Here is a 13,391-nt window from a genome sequence, read left to right on the forward strand (position 1 = left end):
CATTTAATATGCACAGGTGAAAATGATGATACAGCATGCATGGCAGTGGTGATCTGAGACTTTAGTGTGTGCATTTTTCAGATTCCTAGTTACTTTTAGGATTCAATAGCCTCCTATAATGTGATCCCTACTCACTTTTGTTTCATAGTCTGAGAATGCGTCTAACATTTCCAGGGAAATAAGAAGCCCATGGAGACATGAAATGTTGATAAAGTCCAGGAGCCTGTTCTTCTTTATACCCAGTTAGCATACCTGAGCTGATACTGTGTAAATGCAAGTGAGACTAGTTTGTGAAGCAGCCATCTGTCATGCAAACACCAAGATTTCATTATATCAAATTTTATTAAATATATACATGTTATTACTATTTAAACAGAACAGGTATCTTTCCAAGATCTGCAAACTTCTCTCTAGCTGTTGAGAGCTGCGGCAGAGCCTGTATTAATGCTAGTTTAAAAGCTGTAAGCTAATGCAGTGTCACTGAAGATGACACAGCACTGCCTTTGAAGGGCAAAACCTCATCAGCTGTATCCATTAATTACAACACAATCAAACAAATATTTTCTGACAATAATATATTTATACACTTCTAAAATTTCCCAACTCTGTCCAGCTTGTTGGATGGAAGCAGAATTCTCTTATCTGTAGGATTCTCAAGTGCTGAAGAAGGGAATTCGTACCAGAAACATCGGACGTTAAAAGCCCTGACAAGGTAGAGAAGTGGGCATGTGAAGCAAAGAGAAAGATGCGTCCGTCTCCTTTGCCAGTATCCAGCCAGGAGGTCTTCATTTTTTGGTTTGCTCAGGGTCCCAAGGCCTGTGCTCAGTGAGGATAATGCTTCCTATCAGTGCTTCCCCTTCCCATTACCTCTCCACTAAACTGGTAGGTCAGCTTCTTCTTGACCTTCTTGACTTCCCCCGTCTTGCCGTAGTTTCTCAGTGCCCGTGCCATCTTCTGATAGGTCATTTTCTTGCGGTTGCCCTTCTGGATGCCCCAGCGGTGTGCCAGTGCCTCTTTGTGTTTGGAGGAGAACTGAAAAGTGCCTTTTTCCTTGTCAACCCACCAGATGCTGTCCTTCATCTCTCCACTTCGAAGAAGGTCCAGAAGGAACTGATACAAACGGATTTTCTTCTTGCTGCCTGAGTGAGGGTCAGAGAGAGAAGGCAGTGGTGAGATAGCTTCATGGCTTCAAGTGTGTAGCATGGAATGGGGAAGCTTACACAGTTCATACTGTTGTTTTTGCTAACATGCTATTTGAAGAAATTCTTCAATATGCAGCAGTTATAGAGATAGATGATGCTGAGATGTCGTGTACCATGGTGCACTAAGTACAGGTATAAGACCTAGTAACTCCTGAGATCTAATCCCAGCCCTGACACTGGTTTGTTCTGTGGTTTTGGGTAACTCAAGTGAGTTAGTGTTTGATTTTTTTCAGAGGTGTTGAACATCTACAGTTCCTATCAACTTCAAGTGTAGCTGTAAGTGCTCAGCACTTCTGAAAATCAGACCCTTAAGATCACTGCCTCACTTTTCCCATCTAAAAAAGGGGATAATATCTACTTTCCAGAGTTGTTGTGAGGGTGAAAACCAGTGCACTACTTTCAACATATAAATCTCTATATGTTAGGTATTTATTACAGCAAGAAGAAGTTAGAATAGGTAGGGCCAGGGGCCTCGGGCCCTGATCCAAAGTTCACTAAAGTCAGTGGAAGGAATCTCATTAATTTCAGTGAAGTTAGGATCAGGCCCTGTGAGAGGTGTGAATGGCTGGTGATAGCAATCAAGTGTGGGTAATTAGACAACACATTCTGTTTATAGACTGCATATAATGGATGGGTTCTACGCACTTTTTAGAAAGGGATGGAGAGTCTGAGGGGTGGAGGCAGCTCGACTGTTCCTGAAAGCAGAGGCACCAGAAGATCAACTTCTGGCAGAGGAAAGGACCAAGGGGTGACTGAAATGAGGCCAGAATCAGCAAAGCAGAAAAGATAGGTATACAAGGGGCGAGAAGATCAGAGAGAGAGAGAGAGATGGGGATGTAGCCACGAAGGTTTCAGAAGATAAGAAGCTTCTAGGGATTGAGTGAAGGGGCAAACACAGTTAATTCTTTAACACTATCTGTCAAATCATACCAACACAGTCTGCACACTTGTGGCTCAATGCAGCCTCTCTGGGTTTACTGACCTGGCTCTCCATGTATAATTCCAGGACGTGGGTCCACACCATCAGTCTCCCCATCTGATACCTCCAAAGGGGGGCTCTGCCTCTCCATATCCTCCTCATCAGAGCTGGGCTGATGTGGAGAGGAATACTGTACGCACATCCGAGGCAAATAGGAGACCTGTAGAAGAGGGGAAGAATAGTGTGGGGAGGAGAAAGTGACAGAGCAAGAGGCAAAAAATGAAAAGGTTAGGTGTGAGGGGAGATTAACAGAAAGGGAGGGAGAGAGTGACAGGTGCATGAGATTATTTAAGATCATAAGTAGAGATTTAATTGCTGTCACTTAAACACTGTGTGGTTTAAACCTATTCAGAGGACCAATCAAGTTGAACAAAAACTGTCTTTAGCAGTCTTGACCCATTTAAGAGGGGGAGGACGAAGCAGTGGAAGACAGAAGTGAGTTCTAGTTTAGGCCCTGCACAATCACAGCACCTCTTTGTGCCTCGGTTTCCTCACCTGTACAAGGGAGATAATTTTCTCTAATCAGGTGTACATCCCCATCACTGTGGTATCTTCCTGCCTCCTAGGGGTGTGGTGGTGGATGTATTGCTTGTAAAGGAGATTCTTAGAGGGGTGTGGCAATAGTCATTTAACAGATGTCTTTGGGTGTCAGATTATTCCTGTGGGTGGAATTTGCTGGGATGAGCTTTCTCCAGAAAGACCTTCCAGGGAGGATTCACAACAATCACCTTTAAATGTGTGTGGGGGAACCCTCATGGTGCCTGTGATATAGTGGGGAAATACAGAAGCAGCATATTCCTTGGTGACTTCTTGGTCCTTGTTAACTTTCCCCAGTCCAGAGCCACCCTCTTACAGGATCTTTTTCTAAGAAAGACTTTCTGGGGCAGCCCCTTTAAATTTGGCAATTCTAAATACTTGTAGCTACAAAGTAGCCATTTTAAAACTGGCTGCTGTTTACTGTATCTTCCTCTTGTCTATCTGGTATAAATCTGTTACTCTTTTGCCTGTCTTATTGCTGAAGAGATTGGACACTGTGAGAAGATTCTAACATTGCAGGGGCATATCCCACCTGGACTGCTCTTCACCTGCTTTGAGGAGGGAGGATGCTCAACACTAAGGTGGGGGGTGTACCATACTGGGTCAGATTTTGCACCACTTAGGTGATGTTAAATGGCTGGAATCAGACCCTAACTGGCCATCTGAGAATTCCCCAGTGTAGACCTTTCACCTGGTGTAGAGCTGGTGTAGCCAGTTCCTATGCTAAATGCCTGGTGTTGGGGGTAAGTCAGTGAGAAGGTGGACTTCTGCTCTGCCAATACTTAACTGACTTGTGATCCCTTGGCATGAGCAAGTGCAGACCTTTACATCAAGGCCGGAGCAGATGGATCTTAGGAATGCAAGAGCTGCTCTTTGATTGCCACCCCTACCCCTTGTGCCAAACAGAGTTCAGTGCAGGAGAAAATATGGGCACTGTCTCCTCACACTTTTGTGATAGTGAGACCATGAGGTATATTTCATCCTCCTGTGAATCACATGGAAGTCAGGCAGGCAAGGTACGGAGACTATGCAAGAGGTTAACAATAAGGAAACCTCTCCTCTGCCACCAATGAAGGGACATTGCTGTGTGGGTCCAAATAGTGCAGGAGGTAGGGGAGTAAGGCAGTCACTTCTTCCACTTCCCCCAAAACACCACATCCAATATGATGCTGGTGAAAAGTGCTAAACTGATAACCCAGGAGATTGAGGGCCTCTTGAAGTAACCTCCATTCCCTCCAGCACTAGGTGGGAGAAGGGTGTTCTGCGTATGACTCCCTCAGCGCAGGGTTAGGTGAAGTTGGGGGGGAGTGCATGGTCTGTTCATGACTCACAATGCCCAGTCTGGGGTCAGACACTGAATGACTGATACTTTTCTGATGAGTCTCAAACCATCCTGAAATGTCCCAATAAGGAGTGTGCAAGTGGATTGGTTGAAGGGTGCAGTGGCTGGCGGTTAGTGAGTTGGCAGATTGGCTGGAGGCGAGCATGGCAGGAAGAGCCATGATTGGGTAAGAGTGTGTGTAAGTTTCCTGTCAGATGCCCCAGAGTGAAACTCCAAACCTCACCACAGAGTCACCTTAAGTGTTTTACAGTTGAACAAACTGCAACTTCAGGGATGAGAAGGAAGGGAGAGGTGGGGGTGGGGTGGGGGTGGGAGGTGAGTAGATGGGAGAGAAATGGGGAATGGTACCTCTGGAGGGAGGAGGAGGAGGTGGTTGGTGAGTGTGGTACCAAAAGGGGGAAAGAGGACAAAGCTAAACAATGCCCCTGGAGGTGGGGGAAAAGAGCATGGGATGGTGCTGTGGGAGAGGAAGGGTGAATGATGCCTCGAGAAAGGGGGTAGGGATAAGATGTAGATAGTGCCTCAGGAGGCAGAATGAGTTTCTCCCATACTATATGTACTTTCCATATCTGCTATATTTTTGGTAATACATATTGCACCGGTGTGTGAAATTCAGAATATGTGATATGTACGATATCCTGAAAATATTACACAATGAGTCACTTTTCCTGTTGGGGTGCTTGCAGAGGCAGATGATTAATGCAATCGTGGAGAGGGGAGGTCTTAGAAACTGCTGGCTACTTTCCACACTCTGCTACTACCTAAGTATTGCTGCTCTTTATTTATTTTTCCTCTGTCCACTCTTCTTCTTTCCTTCTTCTTCCACACAGCCTTTCCTTTTCCTTACAGTGTTGCCTGCTAAGAGCTGTTATGGACAAGCTAAGTAAACTTTCTTAAGAAGACCTGTCCAAGGACAATCTGGAACTCAGATTTGGTCTCACAAAATAATGGGACTGTTCCAATTTTTTTGATAGCTAACTTCTTGTATGACCCTCCCTCAGTAACAAACTACTGCTTTGATCTCACATGACTGTAGTGAGTGTAGTGACTAGCACATTCAGCATAAGGATGAAAGTTGGCCTCCTGCTTCTGTTTCCTTGAAAATGCCTTGTAACCGTAATTGAATGATGACTGCCATCTGCACCAACACTTAGGAGGATTAAACCACAGCGCTCAGCACTAAATGCATGAGCTGCTATAGCTTGAGCTAAAGCTCCCTAACTGGGGATTGTAACACTTATAGCCTCTTCACAGAAGGAGCTCTGTAAACCACATTCACCAATAGGTTACAACTGCACTACAGATTAGTCTTTAAGGAGAACATAGAAATGTAACGCTGGAAGGGACCTTGAGAAGTCATCAAGTCCATCCCCTTGTGCTGAGGCTGGACCAAGTAAACCTAGACCATCCCTCACAGGTGTTTGTCCAACTAGTTCTTAAAAACCTCCAATGATGGGGATTCCACAACCTCTCTTGGGAAGTCTGTTCCAGAACTTAACTACTCTTGTACTTAGAAATTTTTTTCCAAACATGTAATCTAAATCTCCATTGCTGCAGATTAAGCCCATTACTTCTTGTTCTACCATCAGTGGACATGTTGACCACTATCCTCTTTATAACAGTCCTTAACATATCTGAAGACAGGTCCCAGCTCAGTCTGTTTTTCTCAAGACTAAACATGCCCAGTGGGTTTTTGTTTTTGTTTTTTTTTAACCTCCCCTTATGAGTCAGGTTTTCTAAATCCTTTATCATTTTTGTTGGTCACCTCTGGACTCTCTCCAATTTATCCATAGCTTTCCTAAAGTGTGTATCCCAGAACTAGATACAGTTCTTCAGCTGAGGCTTTACCAATGCCAAGTACAGTAGGACAATTACCTCCCCTGTCTTACATATGACACTCTTATTATTACACCCCAGAATTATATTAGCCTTTTTCATAACTGCATCACCTTGCTAACTCACATTCATTTTGTGATCCACCATAACCCCCAGACTCTCTTCAGCAGTACTACCACCTCACCAATTATTGCCCACCTTGTGCATTTGATTTTTTTCCTTCCTAAATGTAGTACTTTGCATTTGTCTTTACTGAATTTCATCTTGTTGATTTCATACCAATTCTCTAAACTCTCAAGGTCACTTTGAAATTTAATCCTTGCCTCTAAAGTGTTTGCAACCCCTCCCAGCTTGATGTCTGAAGATTTTATAGGTATGCTCTCCACTCCAGTACCCAAGTCATTAATGAAATTATTGAATAGTGCCAGTCCTAAGACTGACCCCTGCAAACCTCACTAGATATGTCCTCCCAGTTTGACAGCGAACCATTAATAACTACTCTTTGAGTTCAGTTTTTCAATCAGTTGTGCATCCACTTTATTATAATTTCACCTAGACTGCATTTCCATAGTTTGCTTATGTGAATGTCATGTGGAGCTGTGTTAAAAGCCTTGCTAAAATTAAGATATCACATCTATTGTTTCCTTCCTATCCACTAGGCCAGTAACCCTGTCAGAGAAAGCAATTAGATTAATTTGGCATGATTTGTTCTTAACATCCATGCTGGCTATTCCTTATAACCCTATTATCCTCTAAGTCAGGTGTTCTCAAACTTCGTAGCATCACAACCCCTTTCTCAGAACAAAAATTACTACATGACCCTAGTAGGGGGGACTGAATCTTGAGCCTGCCTAAGCCCCGCTGCCCCGGGAGGAGGGTGGGAAGCCCAAGCCCCACTGCCCTGGGGGAGGGGGTAAAGCCAAAGACCCTGGGCTTCAGCCCCAGGCAGGGGGCCTGTAACCTGAGCCCCAGCACCCAGGGCTGAAGCCCTCTGGCTTCGACTTCGACCCCATGTGATGGGGCTCAGACTTTGGCTTTGGCCTTGGGCCCCAGCAAATCTAAGCCAGCCCTGGCTACCACATTAAAATGAGGTCCCAACCCACTTTGGGGTCCCTACCCACACAGTTTGAGAGCTGCTGCTCTAAGTGCTTACATATTGATTGTTTGTTAATTTTTTCCATTATCTTTCTGGATATCGAAGTTAGGCTGCCTGGTCTATTATTCTCTGGATTTTCTTTGTTCCCCTTTTTAAAGATAGGTACTGTGTTTGCCCTTCTCAGGTCTTTCTGGACCTCATGCATCCTCCATGAGTTCTCAAAGATAATTGCAAAGAGTTCTGAGATTGATTCAGCTAGTTCCCTAAGTACCATAGGATGACTTTCATCAGGTCCCATCATGCTTAATAGATCTAATTTGTCTATTCTGTAACCTGTTCTTTCCCTGTTTTGGCTTCCCTGGACGGAACTAGCCCTATCACCTCTGTACTGAAATGCCAGACAAGGTACAGATGGGTGAGTGGAACAAAGCAGCGGGACTGGCAAAATCTCCTTCTCTGCTGCCATTCTGTGATGTTTACAAGGAAACAAAGTGGGGTCAATGCTCATTCTCAGCCTTCGGATGGACATAATGGTCAGTCACTGCATTTCAGCAGCTTGTCTAAATGCTGGAACTGGAACAGCTTGTAGCTCCTTGCAGAGTGGTGTCCCACACATTTTTTCCCTGTCTTTTTGTCAGTACCTGATTCTATTTGCATCTGCACCCTATAGTCTACATTTCAATACCATTGTTGTGTTTGTTATGTGGTAGATTTTGAGGCTTTGCAGTGGATGAGTTTCCTGTTGGAAGAAAAATTAGCCACATAGACGCAGGGTATTTTCTCTTAGGCTGTTTAATTAAAACAATATACATACACAAGTCCTATTTACTCTGAGCATTAATGGCATAAATAGCTAAGGGGCTTCCATGAATTATGTAATGCATTAGGGAGTGGGTGGATCCTTAATTTTGCATGTTTGTTAAAGTGTTACAAGGGATGAGTGGGTGTTGAAAATCACCAGAACATGTGTTTCATAATTTATGGTCAGCCCTACACTGCAATTCCATCTGCAAAACCTCAGCTAAGACACCATTGTGTCCATTTCTGTAGAACTGTCTTGGAGCCAGGGCTTCCAGGATCTGTGGCTTTCAGAACAGCCTGCCACGTAGACTGCATTCAAGTCAGGGACCTCCGGGTTTGCAGCTCCAGGGCAACCTGCCAGGTAGACTACCCCAGAGCTGGGGCTCCATTCTTATTTGTGGAGAAATTTGAAATCTTTGATTTATGTTGATTGGAACGAAGCCAAATATCAAAATCCTCTACCAAACAGAATTACCCTTTCTCTACACAGCTCTAAAAAATCACACTTCCTTTAGCAGTGAAGAGACAGCCTGTGAGCTGCCATCCAGACAAATGTGCTTAACCCACACTTCTCCTTAGTGACTGCCTTTGTGTGGTTGCTGTAGCCAACCCTTCTATGGGACTCTAGGCTAGGCTTTTTGTTTAACCCTTTCCTTAGGGAGTTTTATGTCAAGATCCATAACCTGTACCCTGCATTTCACTAACACCTTTGGCAAAACACTGCTCAGTCTCTGATGCCTCTTGTTCCATGCCTTTTACTGTCATCCTATATTCTGTGCAAAAGGTGACAACCATACCTGGTGGTTGAGGCCAATATGTGTGGTTGGGATTCCCGAGTCTAGGACATGCATCTGCTCAAACTCCATGTGCCGATAGAGCTGTTGCAGCTGAGGAGGCTGTACACTCTGGAGTTCTGTAAATTGGTTGTCCCCGAAGCTCTCAAACTCACTGTGCATGTGGTGTGGGTGATACTCCCAGTAATGGTCTAAAAGAAATAGAACAATTCTCTGTTAATATAGAGGTAAGAAACATGCAGCATTCATCAAACCTTTTCACTCCCTGTTCCCCCTTTCCCCATGTAGTGACCAGACCCCTAAATAACACTCTACATAGATCATCCTGCCTGTGAACAGCGTCTCCTCATCTCCAAGATGGCCTTGATGGAGGCCAGTCATCCTATGGCAACTTTCAGTAGTATGATACCATCAGGCAGAAACCTAATAGGTTTCAAAGGGACTATATTATATGTTGCAGAAATGGTAAATGCTGACCCTTTGCTCTCTGGGCAAAAGGTAAAGTTGTTTCTTTTAGGGCCAAGTAAATTTTCTTTAATTTCACCCATGGGCTAGTATGTTCCAATAATTTTTCTTGCCTCTCAATGTCATCACAGTCTTCCTCATTGTGGGGTGAGGAGGAGAGAGAAAAAAATTTACAGATTGCTCCCCATCAATAATCTTTTTCCTTTTCCACTTGGCCCCATCACATCTATATGTTGCAGAAAGAGCATGGTGTACTGCTAGAGTTGGCATGGAACCATGCCTCACTATACCCTCCCCCCCACACACACAGAGACAGAGGCAGAAACGTATACAGAACCTTACAAGATGAGATGGGGGAAGAGGAGCTATCGGTGAGTCCTGTTTACTTTGTTGTACAGTGGGCCTAAATTCTGAGGCAAGCCTCCCTCATTTCTGTAGCATGGTAGTGCTAAATTCTATGGCACACTAGAAATTTCTGTGATAGATTCAGATACGTTCAAAAGGGGTTTGTTTGGGTTTTTTTAATTAAAAAGATTAAGGCAACCAGTACACTATTTCTTGCATTACCTATCTTGAATTTAAAGTCAACACAGGTCTCAGTTTTGGATTACTGTTCAGTTTATGCTGCCCCAAATTTTCAGTGTGCTGCAGAATTTTGTATTAGGGATGCATAATTTAGAATCTGCTAAGGGACAGCTGGAAGCTTTGCAAGCTCCATTTCACTCAGTCAATAATTATAAGCACAAATTTGTGTGTACTTGGGTTTTAAAATCTAGCACTAACTGTCTGAATTGATGGAGTTTCCACCATGTCCCTTGACAGTATTCCACTATCTAATATGCCTAATTGTCAAAAAGCCCTTCCTGATATTCACCCTGAATTTTCCCTTTTTTACTTATACCCCGTTACTCCTTGTTCTAGCCCCTTGTACCATTTAAAATCATTTGTCTTACCCTTCACATATTTGCAGACTGCTGTCATGTGCCCTTCCAACATACTTTTAATTGTCACTTAACCTAGTTGTATATACTTAGCTCTCTAATCTTTCTGTATAAATCAGTTTTTCCAGCCCCCTAATCACGCTTTTGCTCTTCTCAGAATTCCCTCCCATCAGCATTTACCATTTCTGCAACATATAATAGATAGAACCGTTCCAAGTGTAGTTGCATTAAAGTCAGAAAGAGAGGGACAATTCGTCTTTGTTCTGTGATGTGATGTCATTGTGTGTGACTGTATCTAGGTACCTATGTCCCCCATCAGCAAAGTGTCTGAGCACTCTCCAAGTATCAGAAACAGAAATAAGAATAATAGTCTCACTTTTCCTTCAGACTGAGAAGGGAGAGAAGCTTAATCAGTTTATAGGGTTTTGGGGACTGGGGTTGTTTAGAATTGTCGCTTGTTCGTGTGTATGTGAGTAAACGTGTCTATAGCTGCATGAAGAACTTACTGAGATAAAGCTAATTGAAAAGATGAGGTTTGTATTTAGTTCGGAATGTGGGGAGGTCTGTGCTCATTCTTTTCTTTCAGGAGTGAGTTCCTTAGTCTAGCCCCAGCTCCTGTGAAAGTTGTCTCCTACTGTCATGAGCTTCTCCAATGGTTTGATGGTTTCATTGTTCTAGTCTAACATAGCTGTCACAGGAGATCGTGGTCACAGTGGGAGAAGCAGTCTCTCTGGTAGCTAGTGTCAATCCCATGGAGGGTTTTCAAAATCAGAACACTGACTTTGAACTGGATTCTGCATTCATTGGGGAGCCAGTGCAGTGATGAGAACCCCAGGATGATGCGTTTACAGCAACATGTGCTGCTATGGCAGAGGAGAAGTAGGGGTTTTGGGAGGGTGTGACTACACTGCAATCACAGTGCGATTGCAGGTCAAATAGATATACCTGATCTAGCTTGGGTATGGGAGCAGTGAAGCCTCGGCAGCACATGCTTCAGCACAAGCTGTACAAGCCCACCTGGAACCCTGGGTAATTTCTCAAGGGGCAAGCATGCGCTGCCGCAGCTTCATTGCTCCTGGACCCAAGCTAGCTAGATTAAAGCTAGCTCAGGTATGTCTACTTCAGCTGCAATCACACCCTGTGATTGCAGTGTAAACATACCCTTTGCCTCCTTTGTGACAGTGGCAAAAGTCTGTAGAAATTATTCCTCTGGGTCTGTTTGTCTCAAAGGTTTTTTGGCCACCCATACTTGTTTTCTTCCTTTCTACTTTTTCTATTGCAGGTCATTCATGTCAATATGTGTGGGAGGGGATGCTTGGGATCTACAGCAGTAGTCAAGGAGTAGTTGTATTGCCTCACTAATTCCAGTCCTTGGGCTCTTTGTTTTTCTGTAAACAAGGTCTGAAATTTGGCAAGGTCCACCAGTTTACACATTTTCAGATGGGGAAACATGAGGGTGGTGGTTTCGTGCCTTGCAATGTGAGAGTGTTTTATTTATACCTGGAAGAGGAAGTGGTCTGAGCAGGATATTAGGATGGTTCTTGCCATTTTTTTAATGTTCAAATCTAACATCAGAATCCAGTCCAGGGTTGCCTAAGGTGGAATGTTCCAACAGGAGGATTTGGGCTATCATATCAGAGGATTATTTGTCTAGCTAGGAGATTGAGCCTTTTGTTTTCACATGCAGACTTAGTCACAATGATCCAGTCACCAGTTTCACCAGTCTAGATTGTCAACACATTCTACCTAGGATTGACCACAGATGTTCCAATTGATCCAACAGGCAGCAGCCCACCTTTTGGGTGACAAATTGATGAGAGCATAGTTTAACAGTGCTCTGCGCTGGCTCCTCAGCCTGTTCTGGATCTGCTTGAGGGGTCTAGTGTTAATCTTTTAAAAGCACTCAAAAGGCTGGGGCTGGCTTTTTTCAAAGACCACCTCTCTGCAGCCCAATGTAACAACTAAGATTAGCGAGGATGCTGTAACTGACCCCAGGATGAAACTCTGGGTGTCCTCAGTGTCAAGTCCTCATCTGTGGAACTTCCCACCATCAGTAACCATGGCTACCAAAGAGGTAACGAGTTATGCTTCATACGTGTGCAGCCTTTGTAATCTTCGTTCAAATAGGAACATTGTGTGTGCTTCCCAGCAGGCTTCCTTGAATCCTTCCGTAGCCGTTTTTCATAGCAATTGTTTCTTCTATATTTCAGGATGTCTCTTCATTTGTTGGAACTCCTGTCAAAGCCTCTGCTACCTCTAGAACTTCCTTGTTAAGGCTCTTCTGGACGACTAGATTAACTTTTAGAATGCTATCAATTCCCACCTCTGGTAATCACTGTCACCTGGCCTATTGAACAATGAATTCCATTTTTATTTGAATTGTGTAACAAGTGGTGCCATTGTCTCCATCAGGGCATCAAAGTCCATGACTGGAGCTAGCTCCTACAGCTTGAAGAAAAAAGAGCCCTTAAGAAGCAAGGAGCTCCCAACCAAGATACATACATTTGCAATAACTGCCAAAGATCATGCAAATCTCGGGTTGGACTATTCAGTCACATGAGACATTGCAAACCATCTATCTACATGATAGGCTGCAATTCCCATGGTCTTCTCAGAGATGAAAGGATGCCAACAACACAACACATGTTACTGAAGTACTATAAGAAAGTAGCTGCAATTCAGACATCATGATGATGATGATAATTATGCACCATCTCGGCAGTTACCACACTGACCACATGCCACTGATAGGTAACAAACCTGCACCATGGCATAAATTACCATAACACAGTGCTGTACCCACGAATGCACAATACTGCTCCCATATATGCAGCAACTCTTGTGAAGGGAGGACAGTCCCTATTTCTCTTTAGTGAATTATTTATCAATCAATTCTGCTCTTCAGCAAAACTTTCTTAATCCAATATATTTTGGTGATGTTGAAAGATAAATCCCCATGTCTGTCTCCAAGTATCCCTGCCGTCAGAGCATTCAGGTGTGGATAGGTATGTTGCACCACATTAGGTATCAGCACTGTGCACCAGAAGATGGGGAATTATAAATATCCACTTGTCCAGATATTACTATTATCAATTTGAGTTGGAGCTTTTTTTTTTATAAGTTCTTTGTAGGTTTAAAGTTGGTAATGAGGTGTAGTTGTTCCCTACTGTTCAGAAAGATGCAAAGGTGGAGAGAGTGTAGAAGAAAGGGGAGAAACACTCAGGAAATGAAAGTGTCTACTTTGTGGCTCAAGGACAGCATCAGTAAAAGCCAAGCTGTATCTGCACTCTGGAGTCATTCTGAAAAATTTCATGTGAAGTGAAAGAGGATGTGAGAAAATTCTCTGTTGTAGAGACATGGAGACCATGTTTGTTTTGGTCTTTTATGTAGCGAAAGGT

The 13,391-nt window shown here is 43.6% G+C and overlaps 1 protein-coding gene across 1 annotated transcript in view; it reads right to left on the reverse strand.

The window, feature by feature from the left end:
- Window positions 1-323: 323 nt before the first annotated feature.
- Window positions 324-13,391, reverse strand: part of SPI1 (Spi-1 proto-oncogene) — a 29,557-nt gene continuing 16,489 nt past the window's right edge. Inside the window, exons 3-5 of the mRNA XM_050953611.1 lie at window positions 8,591-8,778; window positions 2,185-2,341; window positions 324-1,139 (exon numbers count right to left, since the gene is read on the reverse strand). Coding sequence (XP_050809568.1) covers window positions 823-1,139; window positions 2,185-2,341; window positions 8,591-8,778 — 662 coding nt within the window. The 3' untranslated portion in view covers window positions 324-822. The remainder of the gene's footprint in view (window positions 1,140-2,184; window positions 2,342-8,590; window positions 8,779-13,391) is intronic.

The sequence above is a fragment of the Gopherus flavomarginatus genome, chromosome 5 (genome assembly GCF_025201925.1).
Source record: "Gopherus flavomarginatus isolate rGopFla2 chromosome 5, rGopFla2.mat.asm, whole genome shotgun sequence".
Classification (NCBI taxonomy): domain Eukaryota; kingdom Metazoa; phylum Chordata; order Testudines; family Testudinidae; genus Gopherus; species Gopherus flavomarginatus.